General features: G+C 42.9%; 1 protein-coding gene and 1 long non-coding RNA gene across 5 annotated transcripts in view; one reads left to right on the forward strand and one right to left on the reverse strand.

Annotated features, from left to right (window-relative positions):
- Positions 1-307: 307 nt before the first annotated feature.
- LOC115338911 lies at positions 308-8,393 on the reverse strand. Its single transcript, XR_003922564.2, has 2 exons — positions 8,266-8,393; positions 308-4,535 (listed from the first exon to the last, which is right to left on the reverse strand). It is a non-coding gene; the product is annotated as an uncharacterized LOC115338911 (long non-coding RNA).
- A 711-nt stretch (positions 8,394-9,104) lies between these two features.
- Positions 9,105-22,346, forward strand: part of CCNY (cyclin Y) — a 134,128-nt gene continuing 120,886 nt past the window's right edge. The window contains exon 1 of one of the 4 annotated variants that reach the window (XM_030007958.2): positions 9,105-9,674. In XM_030007958.2, coding sequence (XP_029863818.1) covers positions 9,521-9,674 — 154 coding nt within the window. In that variant the 5' untranslated portion in view covers positions 9,105-9,520. The remainder of the gene's footprint in view (positions 9,675-22,346) is intronic. The other 3 variants (XM_030007959.2, XM_030007960.2, XM_030007961.2) reach the window with 3 other exon arrangements.

The following is a 22,346-nucleotide window of genomic DNA, read 5'->3' on the forward strand; positions in this document are numbered from 1 at the left end:
AAGGTTATAGATCAAACTCAAAGAGTCTGTGAGCCCTAACACTCTAGATGAATGGTAGAAAATGTATTTTGCATTACTTTCATGTATAATTTTTTCTCCTTTTGTTGGCTACACTGTGGCCAGCAGCATGATTAATCCTAAACGCTTTACCAACACTTATTTGATGAGAAATATTAGCCACCACCAAGACACATATTTTAGCTATGTAGGCTGTCCCATACCAGCTGTGAATTCTTAACATATCTCAGTCTGAACAACTGGGAAAATTATGAAACTGGTTAACAGACTCAGAGAAAATACTGTATTATCATGATGGATAAACCACTGTATTTAAACAATGAGATGTATCTTTAGCAACTTTATTATGGACAAAGACAACGAAGGTTGAGGTTAGAGACTTTGTATAACTTGAATACGTTAATAAAGTCCAAAGGCTGGATTTCATCGGCTTTAAAGCTTTAAGGGGTAACTGTGAACATCTGACGTGAATTGCCTAAGCATGCCAAAGAAAGAATTTTGCTTTGTAATCTTGTACCAAATTTTGCAATTCATGTAATTCACCCAGTGTTAGAAATTATTTTAACTTAGAGATTGCAGAAACAAAAAAAAGTCTTTTTTTATTATGCTTTTGCTATTTATTGGAAAGATCTTGCTGCTGTTTTAGAAGTTTTATAATAAAATTTGAAGAAAACATGCATATGCTTATAGACAGATATTCTGTCCTGTATTATACAAGATACCTTTCTGTTTTGAAAAATGAATTTGAGGAGGCCTGTCTTCTCAGTTTGGAGCCAAGTGTATCTAGGAGGGTTGCAATTTATAGTCATATGTTGTAATATGCTTTTATGTTATTTATTAGAACTTAATTGTCAAAATATGTGGCAGTTCAAAGTCCCTGGAATGTAAAAATCTAAATCCTGTGTCTCTAAATCCTTTCCAGTTAAGTAGCTTTAAAGTAAAGGGACACTCATCACCAAATTAGTCAGTGTGTTTGAAGTGTCACACTCCTGAGTGCAACAAAATTATGCTACAATAAACCTGGCGATGCAGTGAACTGGGCTTAAGAAAATACCTGTTCTAATGCACATATTTTATCTCCTGTAGCGCTCCTGAAGGGGCATTTTATGAGTGACAGAGGTCTATCAGGAGAGGACACTTTGGTAAAGTGTTAGCTGAAGAGTTCCAGCAGTGCAGGGCAGCATTAACTTAGAAGGAAAAAACAACAAGCTAGATCCTTATTTGAGACAAAAATGTCTTTGTTAATTATATTCTTTTCAATTTGAAGTATAATTCAAATTGACTAGATTCTTCCCAATGTTAGTCAGCAGAAATTGCTGTGCTGAGTTCCCTGTTTAACCACACATTGCTAGATGCAGTGGCAGATCACAAGGCCTTCTGGCTGGCCAGCTGCCAAAATTCCAGACCTGCCACAAGGACTGCAGGATAGTGAAAATATATAGTAATTTCCTCATTAAGAGTTTAGATTCCCTGATTTTTATTTTTATTAAAAAGTAGCTTTAAATGGGTCATTTTGCCTTTTGATTACTTAGAATAATTGCACAATAGTATTAATGTATTTTTATTACTTGTACTTCTTGGTTTCATTTTCATGTTTGCTAGGACACTCTATTCTTTACTGTACCATATGGTCCTGCTTCTTCATCTGCTTTAGTTCTTGTCACTTTTAACCGTGTGAAATGGATTCACAGACATCCAGTGGGAAGTGTTTGTAGGTCAGTGACTAATTTTCCCAGGCCCATTTTGCAAACTCTGGTGATTTATACCAAGTCCTTTTATAGAGAATAGATGACTTTTTTTAACCTATGAACTTACTATTCTCACGTTGGCATTTCTTCTATCAACTGATGTATTTGCTTGTTGAGTGATGATGACAGCAAAGTTAATAAGCTACACAAGTGGCAAAATGCATTACAACAGCCAAGAATTTGTTTCACATGTAATGACAGGTACAGGCACTGTCTGCATCGAGCAATGTTAGCGTGCACATCATAAGTACCATGATAGGATAGCATATCTACAATTACAGAGTAATCTAGCTATTTTATTTATTTGATCCCCTTTCCTGTAACCCATGAACAACTTGCTGTTTTAAAGATTTTAGTCTTAAAAATACCCTTTCATATAGTGAGATTATATTATTCCCATTTCACTGAAAGGGATCTGAGAAACAGGAACGAAGGGGTTTTCAAAAGTCTCGCACAGTCTGCAGCGGAGCAGAAAACTGAATTTTGGTTCTGTGACTGCGTGCAAATCAGTGGGTGGTTATTCTCAAAAATAAAGCAAGCAGTAATACTATCTCTGTGATTATGTAATTTAAAACATAGTAAATGAACAAGAAGAAAGAGTTCAAGCTTTCCCTTCAGATGACTTACAATGTGTCTGACTGAAGGCTTGCTGAGAGCAACTGAAGGAAAAAAGCGAGCTTCACCTGGTCAAAGGCTAAAGCCTTCTCTTCCTTTTTTTGCCAAAATAGAGGAAACTGATTCTAACAATCGTGCCACCTTTTGCTGTATTTGAGGGGAAATTTTTAAATGTTCATACGAGACCCTCAATTTTAATTCTGTAGGCTTGCTTATGTCCTGGGTACTTTTTCATTGAGAGGGAAAGGACTTTGGAAATCATACAAAGAGGTTAATGTTTTTAGTAATTTTGTAGGCCAGCCTTTCTACTCAAAGGACATTGATATCAATGCCCATTGATAGTGGATGGAATTCACTGTTCAAATAGAAAACAAAGAAAAACTTTTGGCCCATCTAGGTGCATAGTTTTCAATCTTACATTATTTTTCAAAGGAAAGGGTACTGCTTAATACAATATAGGACCTGAGGAAGCGGAACAAAATCTTTAAGAAGCACGCACTCAAAATTATATATCTGCTGTTCATTTGTTAAGTGCATTAATTAATTTTTGCTTCTCTACCTCTAAGATCCATATTTCCATTTTCTGTATTTTGCAGGCATATACACAGGGGATTTGTCTTGAGAAGGGTGATTTTTGGCCTCTCTGCAATTCTAAATGAGTTCCTACAGGTATTTACAATTGTAATACCTTGCTAAAAATCAACAAGGTTCATGCCTGGACACTTCTCTGTTGAAAACTTGGACACTACAGGAGCTTTAATTTTCATACTGAGAATTTCCTCACTTTTTCATTTCACCTCTTGATTTGAAAATTAACTGAGGAAAGTCTATTTTCACTCAACATAGATGTTAATACTTAGCAGAACTTTACTCAGTTTGAGAATGTGTTTCACAGGAACAGTTCTTGAAATGAGTCTGTACAGTTCACCATATTTATCTTGATTCCCTGTCTCTGAAACCTTTAATTTCTTCAAATCTATTCTTTAAACAAAGCCCTCTATTATTACGGTTAAAAAGGCTGGTGTTCCAGGGAGCTGTAGGCTGAAGTACTAAACTTCCCTCATGCTCTTCTTCATACAGAGGGCTCAGCCTGAGCAAATGTATGTAGAGACATGTGCTTTTCTGGTGAGCTATGTTTCTGAATACTTGAATCCCTTGCATATTAACCTATATTAGCTCATATTACAGGACTTGTAAGCTCACACTACACATAAATGTTTCTACTGCGAGCTGCCATGACTGCTACTCAAAATTGCTAGGTATTGAGAGTTGGGTGAAAGTGGTTTATTTTATTTTCTTAAGATGAATTTGAGAGAAAACAGTTCTGTCTGAACATGCTCTCCCATACTGCTGGGCCTGGTTCAGATCTCATTCTTAGTGTAAATTAGAACTAGCTTCATTGAAACTAAAGAAGTTATACTTGCCTAGACTTGTATGAAATCAGAGGAGATTAACAGATAGCTCTTTATAGAATGGGACCTTTCACAAGCAGAAAGGACTAAAACACAGTAGGCTCTTATTCATACTCCATATAGACTCTCTAGCTGGCAAAGTGCTTTGTGGCAGCACTGCCTGTTTTTACACATTATTTTGTTTTGTTTAGTTAGGGTTTTCTCTACAAGGGCTTTTATTGTTCAAGAGGGGGCACTCCCACCCTTGCTCGTAGTCATCAAGCCATACTATTAGGTAATTATTGCTCCTTACGTGCCAAGATCTCGGACCAAGAAAAGGCAGCCAATCCTGATATGGGAAGACACACACTGGCACAAAAAAACTAACTAGGGAGACAATGAAGGGAGAAAAACAGAGAGAGAGACTGTATGGGATTGTGCTCTATCTGCCTACGACAGTAGCATCAGGGGCAATGTTGGTTTTCCCCAGTAGCTTTCCAATATAGTTACTCCATTCACTGATGAATTAAAGAGTATGTGAAACTGTGCCAAAGCTAATCCAATCAAATTCCACCCAGCTGGTTAAATCCAATTGCCTGTGCCTTCCTCCACAATGCAAGAGCATCCATGGTACAATTTGCTGAAGTGACTCCTCCCCTCCCAATTCTCATTGCAGATCTGTGCTGTATGGGTGATCTTCCCTCATATGCATAATACGTGGGTTTCTGGCTGCTTCCAAGTGCAGATCGTATCTTGTTCCATCCTTGAAGAAATAAAAAGAAAATATTATGAACAGTTATATTTATATATTTTAATATTCCAGCATAGTTGTTCTTGAAGTGCTTCACCTAAAACAATTAACAATCTTTCCCTAGTTGAGTGGAAACTGCCTCTTTGTGCAGTGATTTCAAGCTGGTCAATAATAGAGCAATAATAAAAATTATAATAATATCAGATACACTTATCTGGGCTATGTACATTTAGGGAAGTATTCTAACACCTGCTCTCCAGTGTATCACCTTCATTCTTGAATCACCTATTTACTCCTTCAAAAGAAATCTTGATTTACTCTTCACGTGTTTCTCTCTGATTCAAATAAGGTACTTGATTTCTGAGGAACAAGAGTGCCATTCACCAAAGGACTAACTTCACTGATACCACTTGAGTATTTTTAAGCTAGGTAACTCTAAGCAATAACTCCCGTCTCTTAAACACTTCTCGTTAGGTCTTGATGTCTTTCCTGTGAACAGTAGCTGCAGCTATCTGCTAAGTACCACGGAAACCTCCAAGTATCTGCTCTGATGCTCTGATGACAGCACAATGGTTGGGGTAGGGATGGAAAGGGCTTCAGATAACTTGTGACAAGTCTGAAAGGGTGGGTTTTGGCAAGCACTGGATTTCTCCCTCCAAGAAAGAGAAGACTGCCTTAATCCTAGAAGAATCAACACCTTAAGCAAAGGGGAAATCTGCCACAGCAGCAGTCCATTCAGATCCATAGGGGTGGGAATCTAAGACATGACCCACGAATGCATTCTCTCAAGGAGCACAATGAAAGGCTTTGCCATACGGGTTGGGTCAGAATCAAGTATGATGCATTCTGAACTTGCCTGGAGGAAGAAAGTCTTTTACTGCTACTGAATTTAGGGTTGTAACAGTAAACATAAGTAATAACAAATAGAATTATCAGAGGGATAATAATTAACATTCCTCAGGTGTGTTCATCGCTGTGGTTTTAGTTGATTTGGAATTTAATATTATAGTCAGAAGAAATTTAGCTATTACAGTCAACAGAGTTTAGGGTATGATTCAGTTCACCAGCCAGATCACTTTTTACATAGGCATGTTCATGTTAAGCTTTTGCTTAAACTCCACACAACGATTAGCTCTGTGATAAATTTGACAATATGGCATTTTAGAGTGAATGTATGCCCAAATTGCCAGTAGGACTCTTATTAAACATTAGATGGCGGTGTGGGGAAGGTATTGTGTGACACAAATTTCTCACACTGTATTTGAAAGATGAGCAGAATCAAAAGATCTGGTTGTCATCAATCTTAAGGATTTTTTGTAAAACCTGTGCTTCCCATATTGTTTATTTTGCAAGAAGAAAGCAGTTTTGGATTAAATAATATTTATCATTTTTATCTACTCAAAATAGATAAAAATCTTATCTAAGCAAAACAGTGACCTACATCTGCTGGCTTGAAACACAGATTTTTCGATAATGTTCCAGGAAGATTTCAAGCACAAAATTTAATGGGTCACATCATTAATATTTAACCTGTTAAAATTCATTGTCTTCCATATAGTGGAGATGCTACAGATTCAAAAGTATCTTTGTGCAGGGACAAGCCCTTTATAAACAGATGTACCTCAGCGTTGACCAGTCTTGAAAGCCTTAGCCTTAGGTTAAGGAGGTTTATGGTGTTCCTCCACTGATGCATGAAGTTGCTCAGGAGAGCAAACTTCTTAAAATACATAATTTTAAACCTCAAGAACAGAATGATCTCTGATCAAAGAAAGGCACAAATGATCTTCTTGTGACATACATGACATCTAAGCATGTCAATAAGGTACAGTGAACTGTTCTTGCTGTACCAATATTTATCAAATAATACAACTACATTTGCATTACACTCTTGATATAGCTGAAATAATCATAATTGAAAACCAAACATGCTTTCCTGACATAGGTTTCACCTATGTACTTTTCTCAGCTCTTAGATACCAGCAGGAGACCATTACCCTAGAGCAGCGTTCCTTTTCTTTGACTTTAAATATGTATTGTAGCACCTTTGTCATTATAATGTACTTCAGCAAGCTCTTAGGGTGAGAGGAGGAGGAATAAAGGTATATGAAAAATTCAGAACAAAAGACTGGAAGTAAGAAAATAGGTAGCTACAGGGTGATTACATGGTCACAACTGATGATCACAAGTTTTAAATACTTTATATTTAAAACCATTTTAAATGTTTACTTTTAGAATACTAGTTTTAAATATAGACCAAAGTGTAAATCATTCCTTCTTAATGAAGAAAATATGTCTTTCTGAGCTCTGCTTATCTTAGAGAAGCAGACTTTGAAATTAACCTATCTCCATCATTATGTCGTTGCCTGTTTTGTTTCAAAGCTTATGAAAATTGTGGAATAAGCATAAATTGCAAAATCTGACTAAGGATTTGCTACAATAGATTTAGCGCTGTTAAAGAGTTTCTAAATAATTAGAGGTTTTGAAATGTTTCCTGCATGCCTAAAAAATTTAGTGGGATTGCTACAGCAAGGCATGGCAACACAACAGCTTCCCAGTTAACGTTATCCAAGTGTGTACTTACGAGTCAATGGCACTGGCTCCCTAGGAGTAGTCATGTTGGGAGACTACAGGTCAAAAAAGCCAGAAATGGCTAAGTGTCCCTGATTCCTACAGGAAGGTAGAATTTAACAGGGCAGGGCAGGTCAGAAAGCCATGGCAGGCAGGCAGACAGATAATTCTTCCACAGAGGTGGCTCTAGCTCTGTTGAGGTCCTCCTGTGAGATGTGGTAAGCTAGGTATTTCAGTAACGTTTTATTATTCTATTGTATCTATGCCAAGATGATTTGATTCTTACAAAATTGTGTTTGAAATTTTCTGATTGCTGCTTATGCCCATTTGAGATTTAATCAACCCTGCCGACAAGAGCCCAGTTGATGCCCAGGCCTGGTCTGATCAGAAGAGCGGGCTGCGAGCAGGCTCAGCTGGCAGCCGAAGGGCTCGAAGGACAAGCCCGTGGTGCCCTCAGCAAGCAACGACCTGCCTGGTGGTGGACAGCGCTAGTGTTAGTGTGACATCCTACAAGGTAACATTTCTAAACCAGAGCGCCAGCAAGTATTTAATCTCCTTTTGTTCGGATGCCGGCTACTGAAGACACTAATACACAAAAGATGCTAAACGTATTCTTACTCATCTTGAGTTACTCAAACACAAAGGGACAACGTAACTCACAAACCGCTGCCCATCCATGCTTTGGGGGTGGTGGTGGTGTGTGTCTTAGTTACAGAAAACATCCTCAAAATAATTTTTTTTTTAAAAAAACAATGTTCTTTTTCTTTCTTGTTGTTTCTTTGTACCCCACGAGGGTACGTTTGCATCAAATAAACATTCAAAGATAGCTGAAAATTAAAAATGAATTTTTCTTTGCAATGAGTGGTCTGAAGAAAAACGTAGGATGAAAACTCAGAAGTCTTTCATGTCATCATCTGACTTGAGCGGATCTTGTGAAAACATCAGGTATCACGAGATGCCTGGTGGAATAACAAGTAATGGTTCCCCGGACACGGGGCTGTAAGTCAAAGCATTTTTTATAAACACACATATGTGTTTTTCTGTTATCAAGTTATCAGGGTAACCATTCAACTGCCATGACTCAAACCTCCAGTAGTCACAATATTTGCTTAGATTACAGAGACTGTAGAAATGAAAAAAAAAAACCCTAATGAAAAACACGCATGATCCCCACCTTTAGCATTAGACAGATACCAAAAAAGCGGCTCTGAAGATGGGGAAAGCGGTACGCAGGGGCACGTTACCCGCCCTCCCTCCTCCTCTGACACCGCCAGTCTAAAGGAGAGCTTAACAGCAAGTTCTCAAAGAATCTGTGCATTCGCCACCGAGCTAAGAGACGCGGGTGTAAATTTCCTTCGGGTAGCTGCGTGCAGGCTTCTCGGCCGCGGGGCTGGCGGGCGGTGGGTCCGGCCACCGTGCTGTTCGGGCCTAGATCGGGGGCGAAACCGCGACCAGGCCGGCCGCCACGCAGGCTTCCCGCGGGGATGCGGAAAGGCGGCCGGGGGTTTCCCGAGGCACGGCTCCCCGCCGGGCCAGCACCACCCCGGGGGCACCGGCCGGTGCGGTTCCCGGCCCTGCGCCTCCTCCCCCTCGGAGAGGGAAGCGCCCAGCCAGGCAGCAGCCGCTGCCGCGACCCCCTCGCCTCCCCCAGCCCACACCGCGCCTTCCTCTCGGACTGCGTAAAAATACAGCTGTCCGATTGCGCGCAGGGCGACCGGGGACGCCCAGAGCAGGAGGACCGGCTTCCCGCCGCCTTCCCGCCGGCGGGCCGCAGCCCCCTCAGCGCGGCGGGCGACCCAACGGCCAGCGCGCCGGGCGCCCCCCGGGGGGGGGGGGGCCGCTGCTGAAGGCGGGCTCCGCCGGCCGCCGGGGCAGCCCCCTCCGCCCAGCCGGGCAGCGCCGCGTCCCCCCGATCCCCCGTCCCACGCCCCCCCAGCCCCGGAGCTCTCGCAGCCCGCCCGGCGGGAGGCGTCACCGCCCGCTTGAACCGGAACCGGTTAGCGGGGGCCGCCCGGGGCGGCTGCTGCTGCTGCGGCTGCCGCTGCTGCCGCGGAGGCTGCGGCGCTGCCGCGTGGGTGCGTGCGTGGAGCGGGCCCGGCGGCTGCGCGGGGGCGGGGGAGGAGCGCGGCGGCCCCGCCGCCGGCGATGGGGCTGTGCTTCGGCGGGCCCTGCGCTGCCTGCCCGCGGAGGAGGGCTTAGCTGCCGCAGCCCACGCCGGCGGGCCGCGCTGCGGGGCTGCCTCCGCGGATGAGCCGCCGGGGGGATCCGCCGGCGAGTGCAGCCGCAGGGCGCCGCAGCCGCCGCCTCTTCCCCCGCCGCTCCCCCTCGCCGCCGCCGCCGCTGCCGCCCATGGCTTCCCGCCGCCCCTGCTGACCGGCCGCCCCTCGCCTCCTCCCGAGCCGGGCCGGGGCCGGGGCCGGGCCGAGAAGATGGGGAACACCACCTCCTGCTGCGTCTCCTCCAGCCCCAAGCTGCGCAGGAATGCCCACTCCCGGCTGGAGTCCTACCGCCCCGAGGCCGAGCTGAGCCGGGAGGACACGGGCTGCAACCTGCAGCACATCAGCGACCGGGAGAACATCGACGGTGAGGGCGGCCCGGCGAGAGCCCCCGCTTCCCTTCCCCTCCTTTCCTCCTCCTCCCTGCGGCGGGGCCACGGCTCTGCCCCGGGCGGCTCCCCCCGCGGGTGGGGCCGGTCGGTCCCGCCGCCCCGCCCGGGCGCTGAGCCCGCCGCCCTGACGCCCTGCCCGGTCTTGGTCCCCACGGCCGCCCCTGTGGGGCTCACGGGGCGGTCGCCGTGCATCTGCGCGGGGCTCAGCCTCCGGAGCCGCTCCTTTCCCCGGGGAGAGGTGCGCGGGGTCCTTCCAGCCGGGGCCGGCTGGCGTCCCCCGCCGCATCCTCTGGCAAGGCGCAGCCCTCTGGTCCCGGGTCTGCGCGGCCCCAGACCCTTCTCCCCCCCCCCCCAGGGTGGCGAGAGGCGGCACTACGGACAGCCGCCCGCAGCGGGGGGGGTCCGGCGGGCTCCGGCACCGGCCTCTCTCGGGGCTGGGTTCCGGCGCAGGGAAGCGTTCTGCTCCGTCCCTGTTGCTCGCAGGGCTGGGCAGCGCAGTCCCCGCGGTACCGAGCCAGCGTCACCTGCCGCCGTGTCACCTGCCAGGCCTCTGCGGGGCTGGGGCTTCAAAGGACGAACCCAGGCAGCGGTGAAAGTGGGAGAAGTGTTTCCCCTGACAGCCCTCTCTTCCAGTGACTTTTTCTTCCCCCGTGGCTGCCGCGATGAGGCAGCGCTCTGCGAAATCACGAGTACCTCCTTTCCCTCTCCCTCTCTTTCTCTGCAGTGGTGTTCCGAAAAGCCGTATTCCGCTTGGTTTGGTGACGACTGAACGTGCTGCTGTTTTGGCTGACCAGGATACAGCTTAATTTTAAAGATGTGGTTTAACGTGTATGTGTAATTGAGGTTTTGATTAGCTGAAGTATTTAGTCCTAAAAGTTTACTTGGTAAAAGGTCAGCTATCTCATGGATTAGTTTACGTGAACTGCCTTTGGTAGAAAGCCAGAAAGAGTGACTTTGGCGCGCTTCAATTCGCCTTCCACATCTTTTTGGTAGCTTATTCGATGGCCATTTTATTGCAGAGTTTTATGTTAAGTCAGTTCTTTGACACTGGCAAAGTTATGAAGCCCATAGAAGCAGATGGGTTCCCCCTCTGGTTAAGATTATTTCTTTTAACGAGATACATTCTGGAAATATGAATGTTTTTCAACTGTCTTCGCTACATGCGGCTGCAGAATTGGAGCATAACATGATCAGTAGGTGGAAAAAAATACATAATGGTCTGGTCTGAGAAAGCCAGGGAGATGAAAGAACCAATTGTTGATCTATGAATGATTAATTCTTCCAGCACCAGGGTTGTCCAGCATAGCAGCATGCAGCTCTCTCTGATGGTACGGATTTCTCCATCTATATCAACACAGAGTTTTTGGTCAGAGATGTGCGGGTTTTGTGCCTTCTTCTTGACGTAGTTTTTTTTCAGGATGGGAAGAAGGGCATAGGTGGAAATAGTAAGTGCATGTGTGCTTGTTAAAATGCGCATGTAATGCAGATAAATTCCTGCATCTTGGGTAGTTACTTGCAAAAAAAAAAAAAATCTTTATTGGTCGTTTCATTTGTTGGATCAAGGCACGTGTGTATTCTGTCTCTCTTCTCCTTTAAACTGTGGCATGTTTCAAGCCTAGAGTTGTAACCTGTTGTTAGAACACAGAGAATACCTTTTGTATTATTTGTTTTTAAATTTTGTTGGTTTTGATCTGGGACTATTGTCAGTGCAGTGTCACATTTTCAAATGGGCAAGCTGTCTTTAATTCTGAAAAAGAGCAAACAATTTTGGCTTCCCTTTCTGTGCCTTACTGTAGTCTTGCCCCTTTTTATGGCTAGAGTCTGAGAAATAAGTTTTCACTGGGGAGACTGATGGACAATAAATGTGTGTACACACAAAACAACTGGAGATACTTTGGGTAAAGCAGCTTTTTGAAGCGTGCTTTGTTGCAGGTCTGTTACCCTGGAGTCATATTCACTGAAGGTCTTTTGGTGAAAGATGATAGGCTGATTACTAAATGTAATGAGATGATACTGTGTTTTTCAAATTTTATTTCCTATTAGACTAGCTGTTATGTTTTTGTTGTTGGATTGTTTGACGTTGTACGGCATACAGATGTTTACAGATGAGACACTGGGGTGGGAAAAAACTTCACAATAGAGAACTCTAATGATATTTTTATCATATTACAATGATGTTCTTTACAATGAAAGAACAATAGTCTGGTTATCTGTGTCGTGAAGAGAAAATGCTGGGTATTGATTCCTTAGTGTTCCTGCAGGTCGTAAAGTATTTCCAAGAGTTTCTCAAATTGGTAGTGGTGCCAAATGTACTTTTTTTTTCTTTCTTTTTTTTTTAAATAAGTGATACCAAAGACTGATACACTGAAAAAAAACTTTTTTGACACTTCAAATTTATGTTTCTTGCTGTTCTTCAAGCTTGCCCTTCCATCCAGCTCAGTACATGTGGCAGTGACAGCCAGGCTCCCAAAGCGCAAATTTGTGTCCCTAGCAAGCAATTACCTTGTGAGTGGTACTTTCGGGGACTGTGACAAATGACGACATGCAGTGTCTGAGTTAATGTGTTTCATGTGGAGGTTGCTCTCATGCTTATATTCATGGAAATTCATGAAACATTTTATTTTTTGAAGTGGGTGAAGCTTCTTGAATAAAACAAGAACTTCTGGAACCTTTAGATCGGCTGTGGGCTGCTTAAGGTTTTAAGAGATGAGTGGTTTTCACAGTTGCAGACCTCGTTTCTGGCAGGATGAGAAGGAGAAAGAAAAATAGGGAGGGATGTCAAACCTTTGAGTGATTTAACTGGAAGTTTTAGTATTTGTAGAACTGTTTGACATTTGCCAGTCTTATATACTTCATAAGGAAACATTTGTCAAATCTGCCTTCAAGATCGTGCCTTTGAATTGTCTCCTATAATTCAAGTACAATACCCAATCCAGTAGCAGTTTTTCAAAGAATGGTTGTAGGAATTCTGCTTCAGTAGGAATGGGTTTTATAGCAAGATTTTACCTCTATGTCATTGGTACCTTGTCAGAAAATCCCAATTTCTCTAATATTTTACAACTGTTTATAAGGTGGTATCTGAAAGAGAAAGGAATTTTGAAAGAGATTTGATTAGGAGGAATTTATCAAATGACTTATTCTGGAGAAAGATAATGGTGAATTTCTCTTTCTTCCTTTTTCCTCCCCCCCCAAATTTCTAAGAAGGTAATGGATTTCTATAAAAATCCACACATATGCAAAATTGCCTCTCTGAATATTATGCAGTCACCAGAATGCTTTTTTTTTCCTTTTTTTTTCTTTTTTATTTTGTTTGTGCAGGCTCATGATAAAGAAGAACACCTGACAGATTTTTACTTCTGTTTTTTTTGAGAAAGAGCAAGAGAATAATTGTAACATACAGAGGTTACCGTCTGTTTTTGATGATTTATTGCTAAGGGGGAGCTTCAACATTTTTCAGTGCTTCACATTTAAAAATTTACTTTAAGAAAATTATGGCAGTGGATTCAAGACTTGCAGATTCCTGGCTCTATCTGTTTGTCATCAAGACATTTTTTTACAGCAGCGTTAATTGCAACAATAAGTAAAAATGGTAGAAACCTTAACGTATCAGATTCTGTATCTCATTTGCATATAAACTTTTGTCTGTGCAAGCCGTGTAAGCATCTCGGTGTATGCATTGTTTAAATCCTGGCTAGCTGGACTGACCATAGTCTGGACTCCACTTACTCTTTATTTACATCAGCAGGTCACACAGTCAGACCCACTGTTGGTTTAACTTGAGAAAAAGCAGTGTGTGGTGATGTGCTCAAATGTGATTGTTTGAAGCATGATTTCTGTAGTAAGCTTTTCAAGTATGGAGCTGTAGGGAGGGGGTGAAGGGTTGTCTTACCACAGATATGATGGCATGAGGCAAAGCTGATACCCTATAATGAAATTGGCCAAAAGGCTGTTCTTGAAATAGAGACTAGATGGAGAGTTCCTAGGCTATTTGAAGGAAAGACAGTTCTTAATGATTAGCCCCTCTCCTGTCTCATCCTCCATCCCCCCCATCGCCCCCAGCCCCACAAAATTCAGATTTTCTTCTCCCCTCTTTGTAAACTCCTGCTAATGTCACTAGGTCATTTTTCATTGCTAGCTCAGATAATGTCATCCTGTGCAACTGTGCATCACTGATCAACCTCTTCAGCCCTTTTCATGATGGGCCAATCATGTTAATTTTTTGCTGCATAATGTACAGGCTCCTAAGAATGGACTGCTTTTTAAAAAGCCATTTATTTGTTCATTTACATATTTTTTTCCCCACCTTCTTGAAACTGGCACATAGGAGTCTCTGAAATGAGATTAGTTAGTATTTGTGTATATCTGTCTACTGCATTTTATAAGAATTATGAGATTTTAGCAAAATACAGGAAAGTTTTAAAATGTCTGCCCCACATACCTCATGAAATTTTGCTGAAAGGGAATACTGGTGTTTTCAAGAGCTAGGGCATGATGGGTTGCACGTTGTGAAGGAACTGACCTACATTCACAAAAGTCAAGATACAAGCACTTCAGAAGCAAATTAAAGATCTAATATGTTGCACACAGACATTCCTGCTAACACCTGGATCATAAAAGGATAGCCATTCTTTAAAAAAAAGAAAATAGTCTCTTTCAAAAATTTTCTTGTTCCCTTAGCCAGAATCCCTGCACAGAGGTGATCTATATGCTTTTCACTACTGTTGTTTGCGTTACCTACCTAAGCATTTGTCAGAGGACACGTATCAAGGTACCACTGCAATCTTGTGCATCAAAAAATTAAAAATGGAGCCTGCTGTGGCCTGCATCACTGAACTTAGCCCTATACTGCATGCTGCTAGTGATGCATACCTCACAGCTTTCTTTTTTATTTCCGCTATCAGCTTCATCTGTTTATTCTGTGCTGTGCCCTGTTTCTCAGAGGCACCATCATGTTGTACAAAGCCTTCCTAAAACCTCACTTTCACATTGTTCACATCAAATCACTAAATTTACACCCTTTATGAAGTCAGTATTTTTATATTTAGCTGTAGAAGCTTTCAGGTGCACACATGCTAAGACTAATCATATTTGAACTTACTTCTAACGAATTTTATTGGTGTACTGCCATCTGATTAAGAATTTTTTGAAAGTGAGTTAAACAAGATCAGTGGTCTTGGCTGCTGAATTGGTACTCGGAACAGAATGACAAGACTTAAAATTATAGGTCTCTGAAAATGGAAGGTCTACTGTATTTTGAGGTAGGTTTTTTCCCTTAGATTTTACATGTAATAGGAATAATATGTTTAAAAGGAATGAAGACCTCTCCACTGTGTGGTCATAGCTCTTTTACCTAATTTTATGTGCATACTGAAGGTTTTTCAGACTTTCAGGGTATGTTTACTACGTCTTCAGGCCTTGCTCAAGGACGGATGGTACAAAAGGCAGTCCTGAAGTTTGGCACCCACATGGTGGGACAGCATTTTCTGAAACGAGGTGCTGTTTGCTGTGCACATATAGCAACTTACTGACACTGTGAATGCCTTTTTCTAGCTGCTCTCTGTATCATGAGGTTGGAAGAAGAATAAGTGAGCAGTGCCTAGCGCTACCTAATAGCTGCCCTTGTCCTGCCAGCCAGCTGCAGATCAGGCATAGTCTAAATAACTTCCTTGTTTAATATCTTTGCCAGAATATGAAGTACACTTTACAAACTGAAAATATAAACAATGTATAGGCTTTCTCTGAGCTTTCTATGTAGAAATGGATCGGCATTACTTTTGCTTCTTTACTTTTCCTTTGAACTGGGATAACTAGAGCTTTTAAAATCTATTAATTTTCTATGTGCATTCTGACATATGGAGTGATCTTTTTTACTTCATCCTGCAGAATATTTAATATATGTGTGTGATGGGTTGACCCTGGCTGATTGCCAGGTGCCCACCAAAGCCGTTCTATCACTCCCCCTCCTCAGCTGGACAGGGGAGAGAAAATATAACAAAGAGCTTGTGGGTCGAGATAAGGACAGGAGAGATATCACTCATCACTTACCGTCACGGGCAAAACAGACTCAACTTAGGGAAATTAACTCACTTTATTACAAATCAACCAGAGTAGGGTAATGAGAAATAAAACCGAATCTCAGAACACCTTCCCTCCACCCCTCCCTTCTTCCCGGGCACAACTTCACTCCCGGCTTCTCTACCAACCCCCCCAGCGGCACAGGGGGACGGGGATGGGGTTTACGGTCAGTTCATCACACGTTGTTTTCTGCCGCTTCATCCTCCTCAGGGGGAGGACTCATCACACTCTTCCCTGCTCCAACGTGGGGTCCCACCCACGGGAGACAGTCCTCCACGAACTTCTCCAACGTGGGCCCTTCCCACGGGCTGCAGTTCTTCACGAACTGCTCCAGCATGGGTCCTTTCCACGGTGTGCAGTCCTTCAGGCACAGACTGCTCCAGCGTGGGTCCCCCACGGGGTCACAAGTCCTGCCAGAAAACCTGCTCCGTGGGCTCCTCTCTCCACAGATCCGCAGGTCCTGCCAGGAACCTGCTCCAGCGCAGGGTTCCCACGGTGTCACAGCCTCCTTCGGGAAACCCACCTGCTCCGGCGTGGGGTCCTCCACGGGCTACAGGTGGATATCTGCTCCACCGTGGACCTCCATGGACTGCAGGGGGACAGCCTGCCTCACCATGGTCTTCACCACGGGCCGCAGGGGAATCTCTGCTCCGGCGCCTGGAGCATCTCCTCCCCTCCTTCTGCACTGACCTTGGTGTCCGCAGAGTTGTTTCTCTTACATGTTCTCACTCCTCTCTCCGGCTGCCGAATCTGCCTGTCCCAACTTTTTTTTCCTTCTTAAAAATGTTATCACAGAGGCGTTACCACTATCGCTGATTGGCTCGGCCTTGGCCGGCGGCAGGTCCATCTTAGAGCCGGCTGGTATTGGCTCTCTCTCGAACACAGGGGAAACTTCCAGCAACTTCTTACAGAAGCCACCCCTGTAACCCCCCCCGCTACCAAAACCTTGCCAGCAAAACCAATACATTCCACCCCTCGCCTCTGTGAATCACATTTTTAAGAACTATCATTAAAATCTACATTCATCACACAAAATCTTCACTCACATCAACAAAAAGAATTCCCACACCGAAATCAGAATAATATCATCACAAAACCGACAAAAGGTGAGCAATTTACACACAATCCACCCCTCGTCCCTTCACCACAATTACAACAATAAAATTCCCCACTCGTCATGCAGCTCTTAACTCTCTAGCTGCGTTCAGTCCATGTTTTGCCCGTAACCTCTCTCAGTTACTATCCTTATCTCGAATTCCTCACACTGCCCGCATTCTCCACCAAAAAGACTGTGATGGGTTGACCCTGGCTGATTGCCAGGTGCCCACCAAAGCCGTTCTATCACTCCCCCTCCTCAGCTGGACAGGGGAGAGAAAATATAACAAAGAGCTTGTGGGTCGAGATAAGGACAGGAGAGATATCACTCATCACTTACCGTCACGGGCAAAACAGACTCAACTTAGGGAAATTAACTCACTTTATTACAAATCAACCAGAGTAGGGTAATGAGAAATAAAACCGAATCTCAGAACACCTTCCCTCCACCCCTCCCTTCTTCCCGGGCACAACTTCACTCCCGGCTTCTCTACCAACCCCCCCAGCGGCACAGGGGGACGGGGATGGGGTTTACGGTCAGTTCATCACACGTTGTTTTCTGCCGCTTCATCCTCCTCAGGGGGAGGACTCATCACACTCTTCCCTGCTCCAACGTGGGGTCCCACCCACGGGAGACAGTCCTCCACGAACTTCTCCAACGTGGGCCCTTCCCACGGGCTGCAGTTCTTCACGAACTGCTCCAGCATGGGTCCTTTCCACGGTGTGCAGTCCTTCAGGAGCACACTGCTCCAGCGTGGGTCCCCCACGGGGTCACAAGTCCTGCCAGAAAACCTGCTCCGTGGGCTCCTCTCTCCACAGATCCGCAGGTCCTGCCAGGAACCTGCTCCAGCGCAGGGTTCCCACGGTGTCACAGCCTCCTTCGGGAAACCCACCTGCTCCGGCGTGGGGTCCTCCACGGGCTACAGGTGGATATCTGCTCCACCGTGGACCTCCATGGACTGCAGGGGGACAGCCTGCCTCACCATGGTCTTCACCACGGGCCGCAGGGGAATCTCTGCTCCGGCGCCTGGAGCATCTCCTCCCCCTCCTTCTTCACTGACCTGGGTGTCCGCAGGGTTGTTTCTCTTACATGTTCTCACTCCTCTCTCCGGCTGCCGAATCTGCCTGTCCCAACTTTTTTTTCCTTCTTAAAAATGTTATCACAGAGGCGTTACCACTATCGCTGATTGGCTCGGCCTTGGCCGGCGGCAGGTCCATCTTAGAGCCGGCTGGTATTGGCTCTCTCTCGAACACAGGGGAAACTTCCAGCAACTTCTTACAGAAGCCACCCCTGTAACCCCCCCCGCTACCAAAACCTTGCCAGCAAAACCAATACAATGTGCTATACATCTCTGAAAAGTATGTGACGAGCTAGTAAATGTTAATAAACTTTTTAAATTTAGCAATTTGTTATTTAGATAGAATACTCCCAGCAGTATGCTTAGGTGGTGCCTTCAATGAGTAGTTACCACTTCCTCCCTATCTTCCGTAACAGTTTTGTTTCCTTACAATCCAACTTTAAAAGCAAATATTCCAGAATTGCTGAAATGTACCCTTGGGATTTTCATGTTTACCAAGCTGAAACTTTTTGCAGAAGTTGACCAAAATTCAGAGATGGTTTGACTGACCTCAACTTAAACTGCTGCTTGTGTAGACCCCAGATGTCATCATAAGCCATGCCCCCAGCCAGTCCAGTTTGAGCATCAGCAGCTTCTGAGCTTCTTCTGGGAGGACTAGCTTAAATTTAGAGTGCTCACTAGCCTGAACTAGATGGAGAAAGAGTGCAGCAGCAGCAGCAGCAGCAGTATTGTCTTGAAGACTAGTCCTCAGCTAGTATAGAAGCTGGCCAAGGAGCTGTGATTGGCGTTACTGAGAAATTACTAGTGAAAGCTGGTTGGAGAATTTGCATGAAAACCTTTTTTTTTTTTTTTTTTTTTTCCTCCTTATTTTCCTTTTGTTTTTTTGTTTCCTTTCTCACCATGCTTGTAACATTTTAGGCCTGCAAACTCTAAAGGGTTTATTAGACCGACTATCATTCAGCTAAGACAAGTTTCTCAGATCAGCAAGAGTGTACGTTTTCCAGTAACTGGTGTTATTTCTTTGCAAAATAATTCTATTTCTGTTAAGTCAGGCCAATGTTGTAACCATTTTGCTGAAATATCTTTGCTGTGCTCTCATAGATGCAGTTTGCACTGCAGAAGTTGTGCTCTTGTCCTATAGCTTATGATGGTTTGAACAAAATTTATTGATAAAAGCAATGTTTTTGTCACTGTGAGTGGCACTTTATTACTATCTTTGTTGGTGCAAAAATGTTGCAGAAAACTCTAATATTTGAACGCTAAGACAAGTTTATGGAGTAGAGCTAATCCTAAGATTAAAAGTGTATTGTCATCTACCTCGTGTAACACTTCTGACATTCTTCTCCACTGTGCTTCTTAGAGGGGAAGAGCATCTGCACTGGTACCTGCATGATATCCTTCTCACTTTGCAAGGAGAATTTTATTTTTAAAAGAAAAACAACCCAGCTTTAGTTAAAAAAAATTGTATCTCAGGCTTTTTGCTTGCTTGTTTCTTTGTCTGCAAAATTATTCTTATACTCCTGTGGCAGAGGTCCAGAAGAAATCAGATGGGAAGTGAAAAGATTTAGTTTCAACAGAATGGAAACCAATATGAGACTGTGTTGAAATTTTAAAAGCTTCTTTTCTTTGCTGTATTTGTATTTCATTAAGAGTGGGAATTGATGAGTTATTCCTGAACCCAAAAGTTGGATTGTAAGGAGACAAAACTGTTACAGAAGATATAGAGGAAGTGGTAACCACTCCAGGTTTTTATAAAGCCAGGCTACCAAAAATGTCATGATAAGGTGCATTGTTACTAAATGAAGATGTGAGACTGGTGGTACAGGGATCCTTTTCTAGATTTGGAGCAAAATTAGTGGATTATTGGTGTACTTAAAATTGTTTCCTGTATGCATTATATTCCAGCACATTAGTATTCTGGGAAATGGTACCTTTTTGTTGCTGTGTTGTTATTTGTGTTATGACATCTTACTGAATGTTTCCAACTGATAAAGAAACTTATTACCATCTTTGTTCCTGGAAAGAATGTGTTGATTTCAGATATTGAAAGTAATACTGCATGAGAAAGAAGCTGTACTTGATCAGCAAAGATATTTTGAAATACTATCCTACACTTTGTCGCTTCTATGTGAACTCTCTAAGGAGAGGTAGTTTAGGAATTGTGAGTATATGTGAGGATGTACATGTGAAATGACTGGCAGCAGTTATGCCTCTGTGTTGTAGTTATTTAGGGTTTTTTTAGTGTTTATGAATAGTTCTATTTTACACCTAAATATACTGTGGTTTCTTTCTCCTCTTTTCTGACCTTCCTAAGGAAGGAGACTGCATTAGTCGAAGATCCAAAGTTTGGGAATCGTAACTGGTCCTGAACAAGGCAGGACATGCTTCCCTGCTTCGGCTGAAAGAAACTTTCAGGTTGTGGTCAGTGAGCTCTACAAGCAGTAATTACATGTCTGAACTGCTTTGTGAGCTGTGTTATTTTGTAAAATGATACAAGTGATGTAAAGACCTTGAAGAAGGCCTTTCAGCATTTGAAATTAATTAGAGCTCTTGATTCCTAGGCTGATGTTCAGAGTTTTAGATCTCATCTGTTTTTGTAGCTTGAAAAAAGTTGTCTGTATGTTATAGTATCATATATACAGTATATTCAGTAAGCTGTAGTCTCTATTAATTTGGTGTCTGTCCCCCCCACTTCCTCCTCCTCAAAGAATTCTGTTAAAATAACCAGTGTGAAATACAGGTTAGAAGAAGAAAAAGTTATGACTGAGAACATGCAGATAATTGTAATAGAAATTTTTATTTCTAGACAGTTGGTTTGGTCGTTATAGGATTGCAGTCTCCTGTGTGTCTGGGAGATAGTATCACAGCTGTTATGAATCAGGATCTTTATAATCTATTCTGATACCTGTTTGTTTTGTTTGCTTTTCATTTTGGAGGACTTGAAAGGACTCGTTTTGGTTTTATTAATTAAGTTTATGAAACTATATAACTGAAATCAACAGAGATAAAATTAATAATGGTAAGTCCAGTTATTGCAGAATGTTTTGCCTAACCATTCAGCGCATTATTCTACTGTGTCTGTACTTAGGAAAAAACCCACAGTTTCAGATCTTATTAGAAATAATTTTATTTCTAGTTGCTAACACAGTTTCAACTACAGCTATAGGCAGGATCTTAAACTTATTGGATCCCCAAACTCAGTAAAGTCTCTGGAGGATGCTCTTGCTTTCATTTGAAATTCTCTGCCATTATCACTATTAAAATAGGGAATGTGATTAACCTCGACATAGTTGTTCAGATATATGGTTTGAAATTCTAGTATTTCAAATATTAAATAGTCATCAGTGAATAGATTTATCTGTATTTGGAATGAACATTTACTGAAAAGGGATTCTGAAATGAAGATACAGGAGTTTTCTTCTGATTAGTGTTTTGGTATTTCTTGCTATGGGGTCATATGTAGTAGATTTGAAGTTCAGACATTAAAATAAACATCAAGATACAATCCAGCTTCACGACTGAATGACAGGATTTTTTATATGTGCCCCTACTATAAGCTATGTGTCAGTCCCGCCTGATGATGTGTTCATAGGGAGCTATGAACACATAGCTCTCAGTGGCACTTTGTTCTCAAAGCTTTTTGTTGTGACTGTTCCTACCTGGCAGAAATCCATATGCATTTTATTCAGTCAGTCAGTGGAGGTGGAAGGGGTGTGAAGAGTTTGGAAATGCAATTTTATTTCAAGCTTTCAAATCATGCTTCCTGCAGCTAAATGTCCTCCTCCTTTTTTGGATAATTCATTTGAGATGGTAAGTGTCTCGTATATTGCATTGACAGTATACAGTTATCCTCTCTGTGTCCAACACAGAAAGAAAGAAGTTGGAACTGTAATTTTACTGAGCCATATGTGTACTTTTTCAGGGGTTGAGGTAGGAGAAGGGTTCCTCTTGCTGAGGTGGTCCTGGAGATCCAGTCTGTGATAAAAATAATATGCAGTAGGAGGGATCTAACTGGTTGTTTTGTGGAGAAAAACAAACCAATACTGCCTTTGAAAGCTAAAGCAAACAAAAACAATATTTAAAATTCCATATATAAGCAGTGATGTAAATTCTACATCTAGGAACTTGTTTCCCCTTGGCAAAATGGATATTTAAGTGAAAGGGACGTTGCCAAGTTAAATTTAACTGGAAATGAATGTTTTGTGAAAAGTAAGCTCTTGACCTTAAGTCACATTTCTTTAAAAAATGTTATAGTAAACAGTTATTTTTATAACAAGTATTTGAATCACAGTTTATGCAATCCAAACACTGAAGCTTTATGTTACTACATGAGAACCTGAACTTACATTGAACAACTGATCTTATATTTTCACATATCTGGTTATGTGGGGTTTTTTT

The sequence above is a fragment of the Aquila chrysaetos genome, chromosome 3 (assembly GCF_900496995.4).
Source record: "Aquila chrysaetos chrysaetos chromosome 3, bAquChr1.4, whole genome shotgun sequence".
Taxonomy (NCBI): domain Eukaryota; kingdom Metazoa; phylum Chordata; class Aves; order Accipitriformes; family Accipitridae; genus Aquila; species Aquila chrysaetos.